General features: G+C 43.9%; 1 protein-coding gene across 1 annotated transcript in view; it reads left to right on the top strand.

Moving 5' to 3' along the window:
- Positions 1 to 289: 289 nt before the first annotated feature.
- Positions 290 to 20,406, top strand: part of SPTY2D1 (SPT2 chromatin protein domain containing 1) — a 28,473-nt gene continuing 8,356 nt past the window's right edge. The window contains exons 1-3 of the mRNA XM_003919897.4: positions 290 to 529; positions 16,947 to 17,061; positions 18,480 to 20,015. Coding sequence (XP_003919946.1) covers positions 470 to 529; positions 16,947 to 17,061; positions 18,480 to 20,015 — 1,711 coding nt within the window. The 5' untranslated portion in view covers positions 290 to 469. The remainder of the gene's footprint in view (positions 530 to 16,946; positions 17,062 to 18,479; positions 20,016 to 20,406) is intronic.

The raw sequence follows: 20,406 nt of genomic DNA, 5'->3' as shown, positions 1-20,406 counted from the left end.
TGAACGCCCACCCGTGACACCCAGAGAACCCAGGTCTGGCAAGTAAACCCTCTACCCTCTCACTTTCCCTACCCAGAGCTCACAAGGAGCACCAAGATGACGAGGCAGCGCGCAAGGGCCAACAGGGAAGCTGCTCTCCACTTAGCCACACCCCTTTGGTCACTAAAGAGTCTAGTCGCTGCCCCTCGGGCGGACGCCAACAGCCACGTATCACGTTTGTACGAATCTCGGCCTAAAAGCGGAAGTTACGCAGGACTCGCGAGCTCTGTGGCGGCCCTGAAAGGATATAGGCCGTGGAGGGAAGGGGGCGGGCAGACGGCATAGGAAGGCGCCGGAAGTGGTCTCTCAGAGGCGGGGTGGGAGTGGGACTGCCGAGGCAGTGCACTTGGCTGTAGCTGGGCGCCTCGGTTAGGTGTGCTGTCAGTCCTTTCCGAGTGCCTGGCCCCAGTCTCTCCCGCCTCGGCCCAACATGGACTTCAGAGAAATTCTCCTGATAGCTTCCAAGGGACAAGGTGTCAACAATGTGCCGGTAAGTAGCAGCTGGGGCGTCAGTGTAGGGGACCCCAGTCTTCCAAGTTCGGAATGTGTGTGGCCCATGGAACTTCTAGGCAGCCGCCTATCGATTTCGGGAGGGGAAAGACCAGGACGCCTTATTTCCTTTTTTTCGGGCTTATACTCTTGGGAACTCGAGGGGGAAAGGGCTTGAACGAGATGCGGGAGATTTCCTGTGAATGGGTTTCTGCATCAGGGACTTTGCGGTTTGGCTGTTTTAGTTAGAATTGCGTGAAAGCGGTGAGTGAGCCGTGCCTGGCACACAGTGGATTCTCGCGCTGGTAGTTTTGGCTTCGGCATAAACTTCAGCCCGGAGGTTGGGAAGGAGGCATGTATGGAAAGGAGTTAGAGGCTTCGGAGTACTTGGTCTGATAGCCTTTTGGCTGGCTTCTCATCGATCTTCAGATCAAACATTTAGTGATTTCTTGAAAGAATTCTCTGACTCGGCCCCACCCACTCAGCCACCGAGGTGATTAAATTATCACCTCCCAGGGGATGAATATCTTTTGTTTTGGGAAGAGAAGTTTAACAGATTCCGCGAAATCCTTGGCCAGCAGAACAGGTGAGCTAGTTTCAGCTTCCGTTTACTTGTAGCCTTCCAGATTTCAGTCTTTGTGTAAAATAGGTCCTGTTTGCTCAGTAGATGTTTGTCGGTTCGCTTACAGTCGCAAGAGCGGTGTACTTTTTAAATGCTAAAGTGGTGGAGATCGCCTGGTTTCTGGGGTTGTGGCTGTTTTGCATAAGCTAATCATTTCCAGATCTTCAGATGGTACCTACAGCACAGCTGTAAACTGATGAGTTGCATTGTGATGCCTGCGGTTTGAGCAGGGAGGTGTAGAACTAAAACGGCTCTCAAAGTCAATTCAGCTAGAATTTATTGAGCTCCCACGAAGTGCTCTGCATTTCCTAGATTTTCGTATATTGCAATATTCGTTTTTTAACTCTTCTGCCGCTTTTTTTTTTTTTTTTTTTTTTTGGTCTTCTGAGTCTAGCTCATTCTTTTATTCCTTTGAAAATATTGATCTGAAAAAAGTCTGTATGTTTATATATGTATGTATACACACGCACAGCCTTCCCGTATCCCAAGCACTCTGAATAATCATTCCTCTAAGCCATGAGTTATAAGCTTTGCATGTTGAAGGTATAGACTCAAACCTTTGAAACCCAGATCAATAGATTTACTTTCATCTGTAAATTTTCCAGATGAATCAATATTGAATCTAGTAACCATTCATCTTTGGATAATTTGGTCAATATTTCATTCTGGATCTTAGTGAATTTCAGTAGAGGTCAAAGATAGTACTAACTTTGATGCCCAGGACTGTTCTATGGAAGAATCAGAACTAAGTCATTTATTCTAAAAGCCAATAGCTGCTGGGAGAAAAGCAGACAGATATTCCTAGAGCAGAAAATTTCAAAATATGTGTATATTTTATAATATATGCATTATCTATCTATGATTGGAATAACAGAGGAATCAAAAAGAAAAAAAAGTAATTTAAAATTTAATAGATGGCCGGGCGCAGTGGCTCAAGCCTGTAATCCCAGCACTTTGGGAGGCCGAGGGTGGGTGGATCACCTAAGGTCAGGAGTTCGAGACCAACCTGACCAATATGATAAAACCCTGTCTCTACTAAAAATACAAAAATTAGTCAGGTGCAGTGGCATGTGCCTGTAAACCCAGCTACTCGTGAGGCTGAGACAGGAGAATTGCTCAAACCCAGGAGACGGAGGTTGCAGTGAGCCGGGATCCCACCATTGCAGTCCAGCCTGGGCAACGAGCAAAACTCCATCTCAAAAAAAAAAGTTAATAGATAATATAGAGATATATCACATATATTTTATGTATCATGCTTTTCTCTGACCTCTCCCCACCAAAGCTAGTAAGCCCGGAAGTTTTAGTTAGCAGCATTATAATTCTTATCTTTTTGTATGGAATTAAAGTCACAAAAGAAACTATAAGGAATAGAATGAGACTGTAGTGACTTTTTTTTTTTTTTTGAGACGGAGTTTCGCTCTTGTTACCCAGGCTGGAGTGCAATGGTGCGATCTCGGCTCACCGCAACCTCCGCCTCCTGGGCTCAGGCAATTCTCCTGCCTCAGCCTCCTGAGTAGCTGGGATTACAGGCACGTGCCACCATGCCCAGCTAATTTTTTGTATCTTTAGTAGAGACGGGGTTTCACTATGTTGACCAGGATGGTCTCGATCTCTCGACCTCGTGATCCACCCGCCTCAGCCTGACTTTTTTTTTTTTTTTTAAGATGGAGTCTCACTCTGTCACCCAGGCTGGAGGCTGGAGTGCAGTGGCACGATCTCCGCTCACTGCAACCTCTGCCTCCCGGGTTCAGGCGATTCTCCTGCCTCAGCCTCCTGAGTAGCTGGGACTACAGGCACATGCCACCACATCTGGCTAATTTTTTTTTTTTTTTTTTTTTTTTTTTTTTTTGAGACGGAGTTTCGCCCTTGTTACCCAGGCTGGAGTGCAATGGCGCGATCTCGGCTCACCGCAACCTCCGCCTCCTGGGCTCAGGCAATTCTCCTGCCTCAGCCTCCTGAGTAGCTGGGATTACAGGCACGTGCCACCATGCCCAGCTAATTTTTTGCACTTTTAGTAGAGACGGGGTTTCACCATGTTGACCAGGATGGTCTCGATCTCTCGACCTCGTGATCCACCCGCCTCGGCCTCCCAAAGTGCTGGGATTACAGGCTTGAGCCACCGCGCCCGGCTATCCGGCTAATTTTTGTATTTTTAGTAGAGATGGAGTTTTACCATGTTGGCCAGGCTGGTCTCAAACTCCTGACCTCAAGTGATTCACCCATCTATCTGGACCTCCTAAAGTGCTGGAATTACAAGTGTGAGCCACCATGCCTGGCCAGATTTCATCCATGATCTTGCTTTAACTTGATTTATCTAACTGTTTTAATTACTTTATCAGCTTAAAGTAATTTGGACACTTTCAAACATAAGGAATATTAACGCATCTCCAGTATGCCCATACCCCATATTTAGCATATTAACATTTGCCCATATTTATTTCATCTTTTTAAAAATAAAGCTTTTTTCTTTTTTTGCCATCCATTTTAAAAGAAAGCTTTTTTCGTCTTTTTTTTTTTTTTTTTTTTTTTTGAGATGGAGTCTCTGTTGCCCAGGCTGGAGTGCAAGTGGCAAAATCTTGGCTCACTGCAGCCTCCATCTCCCGGATTCAAGCTGTTCTCCTGCCTCAGCCTCCAGAATAGCTGGGAATACAGGCGTGCACCACCACACCCAGTTAATTTTTTTATATTTTTAGTAGAGATGGGGCTGGTATCAAACTCCTGGCCTCAGGTGATTGGCCCGCCTCGGCCTCCCAAGGTGCTGGGAGTACAGGTATGAGCCACTGCGCCAGGCCTGTCCTGGAATGTTTCTTTACTTGGTTGGTGGCTTACAGGGATACTTGGTTTATAATAATTTGTTACATTGTACACTATGTCTATGATATTTCACAATTTTAAAAACAAATAGGGAATTAGAAACTATAATATCAATTAACAGCTTTATTTCTGGCTGGGCATTTGGTTCACACCTGTAATCCCAGAGGCCAAGGCTGGTGGATCACCTGTGGTCAGGAGACCAGCCTGGCCAACCCGGTAAAACCCCATCTCTACTAAAAATACAAAAGTCAGCTGGGCGCGGTGGCTCAAGCCTGTAATCCCAGCACTTTGGGAGGCCGAGGTGGGTGGATCACGAGGTCAAGAGATCGAGACCATCCTGGTCAACATGGTGAAACCCCATCTCTACTAAAAATACAGAAAAAATTAGCTGGGCATGGTGGCACATGCATGAAATCCCAGCTACTCAGGAGGCTGAGGCAGGAGAATTGCCTGAACCCAGGAGGCGGAGGTTGCCGTGAGCCGAGATCGTGCCATTGCACTCCAGCCTGGGTAACAATAGAGAAACTCCGTCTCAAAAAAAAAAAAAAAAAGAAAAAAAAATTACAAAAGTCAGCCGGGCGTGGTGGTACATGCCTGTAATCCCAGCTGTTTGGGAAACTGAGGCAGGAGAATGACTTGAACCCGAGAGGCGGAGGTTGCAATAAGACAGAGGTAGCAGGTAGCAGTGAGTGGAGATCATGGCACTGCACTCCAGCTGGGGCAACAGAGCGAGACTCTGTCTCAAAAAAAAAAAAAAAAAAAAAAAAAAAAAAAAGAGAAAAGACAGCTACACCCCTCCCTGTCCTGTATACGCCCTGCTGATATAAACTTAATTGATTGATTAATTGATCTGGGAACCACAGAGGCTTTGCAATAATTAACAACTAGGCTGCATCTCTCTGTTGATTGGTTTATTTTTCCCTGTTAGCCACCTTATCCTCCCACCTTCATTTGGAATCTATCAAAACTAATTCTCAAAATTTAAGTCTTCAGAGTTCTTAGGTCAGAGCTTTGCTATGGTAAGGAAATCCAGTGACTAGCAATGATTAGAGTAGAATCCAAAACCGGTACAGCCACTTCAGACCTTCAGACCTTCAGACCTTTTTTTTTTTTTTTTTTTTTTTTTTGAGAGGGAGGCTTGCTTCGTCACCAGGCTGGAAGGCTAGAGTGCAATGGCGCAATCTCTGCCTCCTGGGTTCAAGCGATTCTCCTGCCTCAGCCCCCTGAGTAGCTGGGATTACAGGCACGTACCACTACACCCAAATTTTTGTACTTCTAGTAGAGACAGTGTTTCACCATGTTGGTCAGGATGGTTTTCATCTCCTGACTTCGTGATCCACCTACCTCAGCCTCCCTCCCAAAGTGCTGGGATTACAGGCATGAGCCACGGAGCCCGGCCAGAGCTCTATCTTTTAAAGGTACCTATCTTATCTGGCTTGAGAAGCTATGAGTATTTCCCTAATCATCATTGTTTTGTTTCTTTTTAACAGAAATTGTTTTTATGTTTAAGGTAGAATTGCATCAGGCCCAGAAATATTAGGCACACTATCATTTCCCAGTGGAAAAGTGAAATACATAATAACCACTGATCAATCAACTGATGAAACCAGTTGTCGTCACTGGCTCTGTTTATATATACAGAATAAAATATATTTTTGATAAACTTGAACTTTTTTCCCCTGGGTTCTAGTAGGATAAACAAAGTCGTTGTCTTGTTTTGGTAGAATAGTAGCGCTTAGGATGTGGATTCTTCTTTTTTTTTCTTTTCTTTCTTTTTTTTTTTTATTCCCAGCAAGCAGGAGTGCAGTGATGTGATCTTGGCTCACTGCAGCCTCCGCCACCCTGGTTCAAGTGATTCTCTGGCCTCAGCCTCCTGAGTAGCTGGGACTGCAGCTGTGCACCACCACACCCAGCTAATTTTTGTATTTTTTGTAAAGATGGGTTTTTGCCATGTTGGCCAGGCTGGTCTCAACCTCCTGGCCTCAAGTGATCTTCCGGCCTTGGCCTCCCAAAAGGCTGGAATTACAGGCGCGAGCCACTGCACCCAGGCATCACGTAGCTGTAATTGATGGCTTATAAAGCATAAGACAAGTTATATGGTCTTTCTCCCAGTCAGACTGTGAAAAACAACCCAGAAAAGATACTGAAGCTCTGGTTTGACTGCCCCCAAACCAAAAGGTAAAGGGCAAACCTTCATGTGGTACCAGATATTCCAGAATTTGGGGGTTTGCCTGTAGCCCCTTAAGGATAAGAACATAGGTGCTGAAAGTAAGAGCCCGGGCAAGTAACTAGGATAGCAAATTCAGATGTTGTCAGGGGTCAGGTGGATAATGTAAATTCTTGAAGTAGTCTGGATAAAAAATGATAGGTGCAAAGCTCCCTGTATTTAAAAGAAGCCTACGATTTGCTTAGTAGTTAACATTTTCTTTTAAAGAACAGTGTGCGCCAACAAAAAAAGTTATTGTAGAAGACTTTTTTCTGCAGGTAACATTTGATCAATAACGGATTGTAACTGGGTTGCTCCCCACCCTTGGATCTGTTAACCTTAATAATGAGGTCCTGGCAACAAATAAGATATTGAGCTTATTTGAGTGCTGTTTGAGGGTGGCTACCTGGGAAGATGCAGACGCCACAGATCAGACAGATAATCCTACAGAACATTTCAAAATGTGTGTATTTCAGGATGCATCCTCTATGTACCAGATAGTCTTGCCATATTAAGTAGAATATAATGTAACCGAGCCTGCAGGTTTTTTTTCTTCTTAAACATGATTCTCGTATGGGATAGAGGGAGCTGTCTTTTAAAATATTCCAGTACCACATCTTTTGATACCAGGGTTTGATTGCAACCCCCTTTGGAAAGGTCTTGCCAGCTCAATATTAAAAAGATTTATATGAGCCACTGGCCAGTAGCGGTGGCTCACGCCTGTAATCCCAGCACTTTGGAGGCCGAGGTGGGTGGATCACAAGGTCAAGAGATAGAGCCCATGCTGGCCAACATGGTGAAACCCCGTCTCTAAAAAAACTAAAAATACAAAAATTAGCTGGGTGTGGTGGTGTGCACCTGTAGTCCCAGCTACTCAGGAGGCTGGGGCAGGAGAATTGCTTGAACCTGGGAGGTGGAGGTTGCGGTGAGCCAAGATTGCACCATTGCACTCCAGCCTGGTGACAGAGCGAGATTGTCTCAAAAAAAAAAAAAAATTATGATCATAAACCCAAGATAAAGACATACATCCACCAAAAACTTGTACACAAATGTTCCCAGCAGCATTATTCATAATAGCCAAATAAAGTGCTCCAAAATGGAGAGATTTGAGGATCTTTTATATAGGCAAGATCTGGAGAAGCAAGACTCTCTCTCTTTTTTTTTTTTTTTTTTTTTTTTGAGACAGAGTCTCACTCTGTCGCCAGGCGCCAGGCTGGAGTGCAGTGGCACAATCTCGGCTCACTGCAACCTCTGACTCCTGGGTTCAAGCAGTTCTTCCGCCTCAGCCTCCCAAGTAGTTAGGACTACAGGTGCACGCCACCACGCCCAGCTAATTTTTGTATTTTCAGTAGAGATGGGGTTTCACCATGTTGGCCAGGATAGTCTCGATCTCCTGACCTCGTGATCCGCCCGCCTTGGCCTCCCAAAGTGCTGGGATTACAGGCTTGAGCCACCGCACCCAGACTCTATCTCTTTAAAAAAAAAAAGAAGTGAGTTGTGTTGTAGTGAGAACACTTTTGGGGCTGAGCTAGGAGATCTGGATTGTAATTCAGACTCTGCTATAAACTGTGTGACTGCCAGTAAATACACAGGTGTCTCTGTTCTGGGCCATTTCCAGCAGAGGTTGGACTACAGACACCTTGAGACATCTATCTGATATTATTACATTTTATAACCAAGTATATTTTTATAAACACAGTAACAGTAAAATTTACATTTAACTCCATGGCAATTATGAATAGCATCTTTTGGGGCATGTTACTAATGTTTACCCTCTTAGCCACCCAGCTAAATAGTTCTAATGGAACCACTGGTTTTCCAGGCCTACTTTCTTTCATTCCCTGACTCTGATGTTCTAAGAATTTTTTTTTTTTTTTTTTTTTTTTTTTTTTTTTTTTTTTTTTTTTTTTTTTTTTGAGACGGAGTTTCGCTCTTGTTACCCAGGCTGAAGTGCAATGGCACGATCTCAGCTCACCGCAACCTCCGCCTCCTGGGTTCAGGCAATTCTCCTGCCTCAGCCTCCTGAGTAGCTGGGATTACAGGCACGAGCCACCATGCCCAGCTAATTTTTTGTATTTTTATTAGAGATGGGGTTTCACCATGTTGACCAGAATGGTCTCAATCTCTCGACCTCGTGATCCACCCGCCTCGGCCTCCCAAAGTGCTGGGATTACAGGCTTGAGCCACCGCGCTCAGCCTGAGAAAATTTTTTTAAATTGGCGATTATTAAAGTTAAGGATGTGGTATTCTTTCAATATTCCTAACTCCTAATTCTAACCAGTTATAAATCTCTTATGTAAAGCCATCAGAAAATTTATATTTTCTACAATTAAAACAATATGTTATCTCCTGAGTAAAGAACAGCTCTCATGGAGGGGTTGACTTGTTTTTTTTTTTTTTTGAGATGGAGTTTCACTCTTGTTGCCCACACTGCCAGGCTGGAGTACAATGATGAGATCTCATCTCACCACAACCTCTGCCTCCCAGGTTGAAACGATTCTCCCGCCTCAGGCTCCTGAGTAACTGGGATTACAGGCATGTGTCACCGTGCCTGGCTAATTTTATATTTTTATTTTTAGTAGAGACAGGGTTTCTTCATGTTGGTCAGGCTGGTTTCGAACTCCCAAACTCAGGTGATCTGCCCACCTTGGCCTCCCAAAGTGCTGGGTGTACAGGAATGAGCTGCCATATCTGGCCAGGGATTGACTGTTGATTCCAACATAACACAATATTTGGTGTACACATATTTCTAGACTGACATCTCCTTATTTCCTTAATCTGACCTAGATGATACAGTTTCAATGCAAGGAACAGATACGATTTAAAGTAACTTAATATTTTCTAAATCTGTTGGCTTCAGAATTACAAATCTTGGCAAAAACCTCTGATGTTGTATTTAAATGACAAGCATCACTGTGGTGGATCATTCATTGGGGTGTAGCAGAATGACTGAGTTGTCTTGCAGTGTAATAAAATGGATATGCTTAGAATAAAAGAAACTCTTGTCCAGCTGCTTTTCATGAAGCTTAAACAATGAAACAGCCTGGTGCCTTGAATCAGATTCAGAATTGATGGGTGCATCTTGATGTGCTGCTGCTAGAGCTAAAGATGACCATCTGATGCAGGGGTAGGCGAGTGCCTAATAGTTCTTCTGGCTTATTAAGTAGGATATAATGTAATCCAGCCTGAAGTTTTTTTGTTTTTCTTTTTTTTAATGATTCTCCACTGGGCTACTCCTGTGTGGGACTGGGGAGCTGTTTCTTAAAATATCCATTACAACACATCTTTTCATACCAGGGTCTGATTGCAACCCCCTTTTGAAAGGTCTTGCCTGCTCAATGATAGATAAAAAGATGTGTGGTCATATACCTAAGAGAAAGGAAAATGTGCATCCACATAAAAACTTTTACACAAATGTTCACAGCAGCATTATTCATGATAGCCAAAAAGTAGAGACAGTCCAAGTATTCAGCTGATGAATATAAAAATAATAGATGGTATATCTATACAACAGAATATTGTTCAGCCACAAAAAGGAAGGAAATATTGATACATGCTACAACATGAACCTTGAAAGGAGCTATGTGAAAGGAGCCAGATACAAAAGGCCACTGTATCTGTCAGTGTTCTCCACAGAACCAGAAAATTCATTTCATGGAATTGATTATGGGGGCCTGACAATCATGGCTCACTGCAGCCTCTACCTGCTGGGCTCAAGCCATCCTCCTACATCAGCCGTGTAGCTAGTACTATAGGCGTGCATCACCATGTTTGGCTAATTTTTGTATTTTTTGTAGAGATGGGGTCTCAGTATATTGCCCAGGCTACTCTTGAACTCTTGGGTTCAATTAATCCTCCCACCTCAGCCTCCCAAAGTATTGAGATTACAGTCATGGAGCCATCCTGCTCGGCCACTGAAAGATGTTTATAAAGATGATCTGTGGTAACCCAGTCTTTTTTTTTTTTTTTTTTTTTAAGACAGTCTTGCTCTGTTGCCAGGCTGGAGTACAGTGGCGTGATCTCAGCTCATTGCAACCTCCGCCTCCCTGGTTCAAGCAATTCTCCTGCCTCAGTCTCCCAAGTAGCTGAGACTACAGGCACGCACCACCATGCCCGGCTAATTTTTGTATTTTTAGTAGAAACAGGGTTTCACCATGTTGGCCAGGATGGTCTGGATTTCTTGACCTTGTGATATGCCCACCTTGGCCTCCCTAAGTGCTGGGATTACAGGTGTGAGCTACCACGCCTGGCTGGTGACCCAGTCTTTTTTTTTTTTTTTTTTTTTTTTTTGAGACGCAGTTTCGCTCTTGTTACCCAGGCTGGAGTGCAATGGCGCGATCTCGGCTCACCGCAACCTCCGCCTCCTGGGCTCAGGCAATTCTCCTGCCTCAGCCTCCTGAGTAGCTGGGATTACAGGCACGCGCCACCATGCCCAGCTAGTTTTTTGTATTTTTAGTAGAAACGGGGTTTCACCATGTTGACCAGGATGGTCTCGATCTCTCGACCTCGTGATCCACCCGCCTCAGCCTCCCAAAGTGCTGGGATTACAGGCTTGAGCCACCACGCCCGGCCGACCCAGTCTTTTTTTAGGTTGTGAACCTAAACTTTGCCTGAGTGTTTTAATATTTTATTGGTGCCTGTGCTGTTGAGTGCTTTTTTTTTTTTTTTTTTTTTTTTGAGACAGGGTCTTACTCTGTTGCTCAGGCTGGAGTGCAGTAGCACAACCACGGCTCACTGTGGCCTCCATCTCCCTGGCTGAGACAATCTTCCTGCCTCACCCTCCTAAGTAGCTGGGACCACAGGTGTGTGCCACTGTGCCCAGCTAATTTTTAAATTGTTTGGAGTGACAGGGTTGCCCAGGCTGGTCTTGAACTCCTGTGCTCAAGCAATCTTCTTGCCTTAGCCTCCCAAGTAACTGGGACCACAGGTGTGTGCCACTGTGCCCAGCTAATTTTTAAATTGTTTGGAGTAACAGGGTTGCCCAGTGTTGCCCAGGCTGGTCTTGAACTGCTGTTCTCAAGCGATCCTCTCGCCTTAGCCTCCCAAAGTGCTGGGATTACAGGTGTGAGCCACTATGCCTGGCCTGAGTACATTTTTAAGTTACAGAGGGTATAAGAAATTGACTATCACTCAGTTCATGTAAATGAGATTAAGCCTTATTAAAGCAGTGCTGACCTTGCCTTACTACTGGCTTTTTAAGTTGTTTCCTAGAAGATCAACAAAATAGATATTTTACAGGTTTATTGAATTTCTTCTGCATCATAAGGACAGGACAATAAGTATGGCAAAGTTGTTGGGTGAAATGTGAGGCCAGCTTTAGTAGCCTTAACAATTAGAGGTGTTTAAAAAAGGGCAGAATTTGAAATTTGCATATAAATTGATGAGAATAGTTGTATACTTCGAAAAAAAGCTGAAAGTACCCTTTGTAATTCTTTTCTTCTTCTTTTTTTTTTTTTTTTTTTTGTAATTCTTTTCAAAGCAAATCAGTTCCTGAATACCACTTTCCTTGTTTTTCTGCCTTTCCTGTATTGCTGTTCCCTAAGTCAGTGTTTCTCCCCCCTCCCCACCAACAGAGTTTCACTCTTCTCACCCAGGCTGGAGTGCACTTGGAACAATCTTGGCTCCTGGGTTCAAGCAATTCAGCCTCCCAAGTAGCTGGAATTGCAGGTGCCTGCTACCACGTATGGCTCCTTTTTGTATTTTTAGTAGAGATGGGGTTTCACGAGGTTGACCAGGCTGGTCTCAAACTCCTGATCTCAGGTGATCCAGCCATTTTAGCCTCCCAAAGTGCTAGGATTACAGACATGAGTCTCCACGCCCAGACTAAGTCATTATGTCAGTGTTTTTTTTTTTTTTTTTTTTAAGATAGAGTCTTGCTTTCTCGCCAGGCTGGCGTGCTATGGCACGATCTTGGCTCACTGCAACCTCAGACTCCCTGGTTCAAGTGTTTCTCTTGCGTCAGCCTCCTGAATAGCTGGGATTACAGGCACACGCCACTGCGCCCAGCTGATTTTTTTATTTTTAGTAGAGAGAGGTTTCATCATGTTGGCCAGGCTGGGTCTCGAACTCCTGACCTTGTGATCCACCCACCTTGGCCTCCCAAAGTGCTGGGATTACAGGCATGAGCCACCGGGCCTGGCAAGTCAGTGTTTCTTAAAGAAAGTACATATAGGGCCTGGATGTAAATGGTATACAAATACATCATTTAAAATATTTCTACATTTTTACAAAATTTTTTATTTTACTATGTATTTTTATATGAATTGGAAAAATATAACTAGTTGTTCAAGTCAGTCGTTTTATGGATATTATTGCTGAGATAAAGCTATAATAACAGATCATGATGTTAGGTCTATGTTTTTTGTTTTTTTTTTTTTTTTGAGACCAAGTCTCACTCTGTTGCCCAGGCTGGAGTGCAGTGGCATGATCTCAGCTCACTGCAACCTCTGCCTCCTGGGTTCAAGCGATTCTCATGCCTCAACCTCCCAAGGAGCTGGGATGACAGGCGTGAGCCACCATGCCTGGCTAATTTTTGTATTTTTAGCACAGATAGGGTTTTACCAGAGTTCAAGGCCAGGCTGGTCTCAAACTCCTGACCTCAGGCGATCCACCTGCCTCAGCCTCCCAAAGTGCTGGGATCACTGGCGTGAGGCACTGTGCCCAGCCAGGTCTGTATATTTTTTTAAATTAGTAAATAATAGTAGGGATAGTATACCACAAAGGCAAAAATCATAAAGGTAGTATGCAAATGACTGAAGCTTGGTAAACACTGCATTAAACTATGCCCTATTGGCTATTGGCTAGGCGTGGTGGCTTACGCCTGTAATCCCAGCATTTTGGGAGGCTGAGATGGGTGGATCACAGGGTCAGGAGTTCGAGACCAGCCTGGCCAATTCGGTGAAACCCCATTTCTACTAAAAATACAAAAATTAACCAGGCATGGTGGCGTGCGCCTGTGGTCCCAGCTACTCAGGAGGCTGAGGCAGGAGAATTGCTTGAACCCAGGAGGTGGAGGTTGTAGTGAGCCAAGATCATTCCACTGTACTCCAGCATGGCAACAGAGCAAGACTCCATCTCAAAAGAAAAGAAAAGAAAAACTATGCCCCATTGACTTTGTTTTCCCTTTTGGGTACCAGTATTCAGTCAAGAACAGCTTTTTGGTTTGTCATATCCCATTTTCTAATTTGTGCAGTCCCAGGTTAAGACAAAAGTTATCTATCCCAGGCCGGGCGCAGTGGCTCAAGCCTGTAATCCCATCACTTTGGGAGGCTGAGGCGGGTGGATCACGAGGTCAAGAGATCAAGACCATCCTGGTCAACATGGTGAAACCCCGTCTCTACTAAAAATACAAAAAATTAGCTGGGCATGGTGGCGCGTGCCTGTAATCCCAGCTACTCAGGAGGCTGAGGCAGGAGAATTGCCTGAGCCCAGGAGGCGGAGGTTGCGGGGAGCCGAGATCACGCCATTGCACTCCAGCCTGGGTAACAAGAGCGAAACTCTGTCTCAAAAAAAAAAAAAAAAAAAAGTTATCTATCCCAAAATCATGTTAGGTAATGCTCAGTGCTAGGTTATCTAGACAGCAAACCAGTCCTGTTTTAAATAAGTAATGCCAATATATGTATTTGCATTTTTCTTGGGGAAAACCTTATGTGGGGCTTTGATTTGGCCAGCAAGTCTATAAGGTATATAATGGACAGGGAAAGGAAAAAAAATGTTTTGTTTTTTTTAAGAGATGAGTTATCTTACCATGTTGCCTAGGCTGGCCTTTTAACTCCTGGGCTCAAGTAATCCTCCTGCCTCAGCCTCCCAAAGTGCTAGGATTACAGGCATGAGCCACTGCACCTGGCCAGGAAAATCTTAAGTGTTGGTGGACAAAAAAAATCTACCTTCCTCTGCTTCCAAATCCCTAATGGGATGGAGTGGAGTGTGTGTATGCCTCCGCTGATGAGTTTTTGTATATCGTAACTTTGAATCCTATTCATGGTGCCCTTTCCACAATTAAAATGTAAGCTCCTTGTGATTAAGACCTGCATTTGTGGTTCTTTTCTTGTAAACTAGGGCAATTTTATATGTATCTAGTTAGGTTAGCAGTATTCTCTTTCTCTTCTCCCTTTCCTTCTCCCTTTGTTCCTTTACATATTGAGCCCCTGTCCACTAAGGAAAGAGTCTAAAATTAAATTTACAAAGATACGGACTATTTAAAGGATCTCACTGGGACCTAGCCATGGTGACTGGGAAAGAAATCTGGATGCTGGCTTGGGATTTCTCTCTATCAGGGATATGTCACTTCTCAGCATTACTATCATGCAAGATTTTCTGGTTGAATTAGAGCCTGCTTCCTTGGCCAGCTGCATCATTGGTAGACTAATTTGGTTGGAACTTCCAGCCTGTTTCAAAATATGTCGTATTTGGCAGCCTTACAGTAAGCACATATCTTTTGGCTTTCCTCCAAGAATTTCATAAATATTTGGGAATACTTTTTTGATTTCTAAGTTGTTCCTAAGTTGTCTCAATTTGTTCTTGGACATATTTCTTTTTCTGCTAGCCACAGCAAAAGGTACATTAGATGAGAATGGCATCTGCCTAACAAAAAAAAAGGACACTTTAAAATCTCATTTCCTGGATTTAATGTGGAATGGTCCTAGAAGTGAATCATCCCTGGTCTGAATTTATTTTAGCTCTGTGTTTATCATATTTCTCTCATAATAGGTACATATAAAGTGGAAATATTTTTCCTTTTGTAGTTCAAATTAATATAACTTGAGTTTAGTAAATTCTCGATGTAGTTACATAAAAACTGAGGTCCAAAGACTTCATCTGTGCCAGGATAATGTAAGCATTTTTTGGGTGTTACAGAAACCTGTCCAAAAGAGAGTTTGTGAGGCAAATTAACATTTAGTGAACATAAGAGCTACAGCTAAAAGTTACTGAGAATTGAGCCCTTCTTGCATAGATTTTTTGAAATGCTTTTTGCTGTGGTTTACCCCTAGCCTTTGTGTATGGTCAAAGTAAAACCTCAGTGTTTCCACATTCTAAGAAAAATAACATATGTAGCTATAAGTCCCTACTAGAAAATCACCTGGGGTAGAGTAGTAAGGAGAGAAAATAGTTATGAGGAGAATTCTTTTCTGTTTGTTTGAAAAGTTGGACTTTGAAATGTTTCATTCTAAGGAAGACAGAGCCTCAATCTGTAGCCCAGGCTAGAGTGCAATGGCACGATCTCTGCTCACCACAACCTCTGCCTCCCACATTCAAGAGATTTTCCTGCCTCAGCCTCCTGAATAGCTGGGATTACAGACATGCACCACCATGCCTAGCTAATTTTTTGTTTTTAGTAGAGATGGGGTTTCTCCATGTTGGTCAGGCTGGTCTCAAACTCCCGACCTCAGGTGATCCACACCGCCTCAACCTCCCAAAGTGCTGGGATTACAGGTGTGAGCCACTGTGCCCAGCCAGGAAGGCTATTTTTTAAATCAGAATTTTATTTTCTTTCTTTCTTTATTTTGAGACGGAGTTTCGCTCTTGTTACCCAGGCTGGCGTGCAATGGCGTGATCTGGGCTCACCGCAACCTCCGCCTCCTGGGTTCAGGCAATTCTCCTGTCTCAGCCTCCTGAGTAGCTGGGATTACAGGCACGCACCACCATGCCCAGCTAACTTTTTGTATTTTTAGTAGAGACGGGGTTTCACCATGTTGATCAGGATGGTCTCGATCTCTTGACCTCGTGATCCACCCGCCTCAGCCTCCCAAAGTGCTGGGATTACAGGCTTGAGCCACTGCGCCCGGCCATTATTTATTTTTGAAACAGAGTTTTGCTCTGTCATCCAGGCTGGAGTACAGTGGCATGAGCTCGGCTCACTGAACCTCTGCTTCCTGGGTTCTAACCATTCTCCTGCCTCAGCCTCCTGAGTAGCTGGGATTACAGGCATGCACCACCACACCCAGCTAATTTTTGTATTTTTGGTAGAGACAGAGTTTCACTATGTTGGCCAGGGTGGTCGCCAACTGCCCACCACAGGCAGTCACCTGCCTTGGCCTCCCAAAGTGCTGGGATTATAGGCATGAGCCATCCATGCCCAGCCTAAATCAGGATTTTTTTTTTTTTTTTTTTTGAGACGGAGTCGCATTCTGTCGCTGGGCTGGAGTACAGTGTGTAGTAGCACGATCCCAGCTCTCTGCAATCTCCGCCTCCCAGGTTCAAGTGATTCTTTTGCCTCAGGCTCCTGAGTAGCTGGGATTACAGGTGTCCGCCACTATGCCCAGCTAATGTTTTGTATTTTTAGTAGAGATGGGGTTTCACCATGTTGGCCAAGCATTCCTGACCTGACTGGAACTCCTGACCTTGTAATGTGCCCACCTCGGCCTCCTAAAGTGCTGGGATTAGAGGCATGAACCACTGCACCTAGCCTCTATCAGAATTTTAAAAAACACAAATAATCCATTCTTCGAAGGGTGATTTCATTTAGTTACCCAGTCCAGGTAGTTTTTTGAAAAATAGCCTGAAAACAGTGTTTCTGTGAATTGTTCATTTATGCATTATGCATTATTTTGGGGTGTTACATAGAATCCCAAATTGTACTCAAAAAATAGCCATACATAATAAATATTTAGTCTGAAATTTTATAGCTAAGCTTTACTATGGGTTATATGATCTTTCAATTATTAAGAATAGGTTTCACAGTTAACATTTATACCTCTTACTACCTGGCACAGTGCCTTATACCTAATATATTTTAAAAGTTGAACTGCTTATAACTTTTACTGTTTTTATTTTTAGAAAAGGTATAGTTTGGCAGTGGGGCCTCCAAAAAAAGACCCAAAAGTTAAAGGTGTCCAATCAGCAGCTGTACAAGCTTTTCTTAAAAGAAAAGAAGAGGAACTCAGACAAAAAGGTATGTATCTATAGCCTTATTCTCAATTTTAAAGTCTTCCATCTTCACATCTAGTTCGTACTAAACCAGTGGCTATTTATAAAAATATAACAGGCCGGCCGGGCGCGGTGGCTCAAGCCTGTAATCCCAGCACTTTGGGAGGCCGAGGCGGGTGGATCACGAGGTCAAGAGCTCGAGACCATCCTGGTCAACATCGTGAAACCCCGTCTCTACGAAAAATACAAAAAATTAGTTGGGCGTGGTGGCGCGTGCCTGTAATCCCAGCTACTCAGGAGGCTGAGGCAGGAGAATTGCCTGAATCCAGGCGGCGGAGGTTGCGGTGAGCCGAGATCGCGTCATTGCACTCCAGCCTGGGCAACATATATATTTTTTTTATAAAACAGGCCAACAGATTTGGGAGGGGATGCGTGTGTGTGTGTGTTTGTGTGTCCAGGTTAACTGTGTATTCATGGCTTTACATATGTTACCTTGATCATTGGTACAAAAGTTTTCTCTTTTTCTCCCCTTGAAGTAACAGCTTTTTACGGGTTAGTAACCATGTCTTCTAACTGGTCATAGTAAGTCCTTAATAAGAACTCCAGTCTTCCTTTAATTTAACCTTGGTTCTGAAAATGTTTCTACCCATTTTGTATTTTAATTTGTATTAACAGAATGCGATCTAAAAGGCTAAAATAGAGATGAGTTTTAAAGTCTTTATCTTGAATAGTTCGGCTTAATGCAATACAAAGAAACTGATTCAATATGTTTAAGTATTCACTGAATCATAATTAATAACTGCTAAGTGGATACTGATGTTCCCTTAACTTGGTAATGTATTCAGTTTGAAGTATTTTCTTTTCCTTTTTTTTTTTAATTTAAAGGCTAAAATAGAGATGAGTTTTAAAGTCTTTATCTTCAATAGTTCGGCTTAATGCAATACAAAGAAACTGATTCAATATGTTTAAGTATTCACTGAATCATAATTAATAACTGCTAAGTGGATACTGATGTTCCCTTGACTTGGTAATGTATTCAGTTTGAAGTATCTTCTTTTCCTTTTTTTTTAATTTAATTTCCTTTTTTTTTTTTTTTTTTTGGAGATGGGGTTTCTCCACGTTGGTCAGGCTGGTCTCAAACTCCCGACCTCATAATCTGCCCACCTCAGCCTCCCAAAGTGCTGGGATTACAGGCGTGAGCCACCGTGCCCATCCAAAGTATTTTCTATATTTAAAGCTGAAAACCAAGACTCTCACTTGCTTAGTCATATAGAAAAACCCATATGTCTCCCACTCATAGAAAAATGATTCAATTGATACTCGTTCAAATGACTTCCTCATTTAATTCCTAGATGTCTTCAAACTGTAACCTGAACATTGTGTTTTCACTTGAGCATACTGGAGTCTTAAAATAATAATATATTTTTGTTTTGTCCCTTTTAGCCTTAGAGGAGAAGAGGAGAAAAGAAGAACTAGTGAAAAAGCGAATTGAGCTCAAACATGACAAGAAAGCAAGAGCTATGGCCAAGAGGACAAAGGATAATTTCCATGGTTACAATGGGATCCCTATTGAGGAAAAGTCAAAGAAGAGGCAGGCAACGGAAAGCCATACCAGCCAAGGAACCGACCGAGAGTATGAAATGGAAGAAGAGGATGAACTCCTTGAATACAATCATGCAGAGTCAGAGCAGGAGTATGAGGAAGAGCAGGAACCTCCCAAGGTTGAAAGCAAACCAAAGGTCCCCCTTAAAAGTGCCCCACCACCCATGAACTTCACTGATTTACTCAGACTGGCTGAGAAAAAGCAGTTTGAACCAGTGGAAATCAAGGTAGTGAAGAAATCGGAAGAGCGACCTATGACTGCAGAAGAACTTAGGGAGCGAGAATTCCTTGAACGAAAGCGTAGGAGAAAAAAACTTGAGACAGATGCTAAACTACCTCCAACTGTGTCCAAAAAGACACCCTCTCAGAAAGAAAGTGTGGGCACAAAACTTAGCAAAGGTTCTGGAGACAGGCATCCTTCTTCCAAAGGAATGCCCCTTCCTCATGCTGAGAAGAAATCAAGACCCAGCATGGCCAATGAGAAGCACTTAGCTTTGTCTTCATCCAAATCCATGCCAGGAGAGAGGATCAAGGCAGGATCTGGCAAAAGCTCCCAACCCTTACTTCGTGAGGGTCATGACAGACCTGTTTTCAATGGAGCTGGAAAGCCTCATTCCAGCATCTGTTCACCAAGTATCCCAAAGACTTCTGCTAGCAGGACTCAGAAATCTGCTATGGAGCACAAAGCCAAAAAATCTCCATCCCAACCTAGCCATTCCAGGCCTGGGCCCATGGTCACCCCACACAATAAGGCTAAGAGTCCAGGTGTCAAGCAGCCAGGCAGCAGCTCTAGCTTAGCCCCTGGGCAGCCCAGCACAGGAGTTGCTCGGCCCACAGTTAGTTCTGGCCCTGTGCCCAGGCGCCAGAATGGCAGCTCCAGCTCAGGACCTGAGCGATCAATCAGTGGGTCCAAGAAGCCAACCAATGGCTCACATCCCTCTGGGCGGACAGTCACTGGTACATGTGGTCCTGGACAACCTGCAAGCAACTCAAGTGGCCCTGGGCGACCTATCAGTGGTTCAGGTAGTTCTGCAAGACCGTTGGGCAGCTCTCGTGGCCCTGGGCGGCCTATGAACAGTCCACATGAACTTCGACGACCAGTGAGTGGCTCAGGCCCCCCTGGGCGGTCAGTCAGTGGCCTGGGGAGATCCATAAGTAGCTCAATTCCAGTAGGACGGACTGTCAATAGTTCAGTCCCAGGAAGACCAGTGAGTAGCTTGGGACCTGGGCGAGCAGTTAGTAGCTCAGGTCCCACCATAAAGCCTAAGTGTACTGTTGTCTCAGAAACAATTTCTTCCAAGAATATCATTAGCCGGTCCAGCAATGGACAGATGAATGGAATGAAGCCTCCCCTGTCTGGCTACAGATCTGCCCAAGGTAAAATTTCCCCTCACCCTGAAGAGTATGTATTTGTCATTAGGAAATTAGAAAGGGTTTTTATATTATCAGGGACTCTGAACCCTTCATGTGCTGCCCTTTAATGTACTGTAGTGTTGATAGAATCCTGATGTTTTATCTGCCCTATGGTTTAGAGTTCCTTATTTTTTTTGTTTTTGAGACAGGGTCTTGCTCTGTTGCCCAGGCACAGTCATAGGCTCAAGCTATTCTCCCACCTTAGCTTCCAAAGTAACTGTGACTATAGGCGTGTGCCACCATGCCCAGTTAACTTTTTATTTTTTATAGAGATTGGGTCTCAGTATGTTGCCTATACTTGTTTCAAACTCCTGGGCTCAAGGCATCATCCTTCCTCAGCTTCCCAAAGTGCTGG

The sequence above is a fragment of the Saimiri boliviensis genome, chromosome 6 (genome assembly GCF_048565385.1).
Source record: "Saimiri boliviensis isolate mSaiBol1 chromosome 6, mSaiBol1.pri, whole genome shotgun sequence".
Lineage (NCBI taxonomy): Eukaryota > Metazoa > Chordata > Mammalia > Primates > Cebidae > Saimiri > Saimiri boliviensis.
The sequence above is the reverse complement of the archived record's forward strand: the minus strand, read 5'-3'. Positions and strand labels throughout refer to the sequence as shown.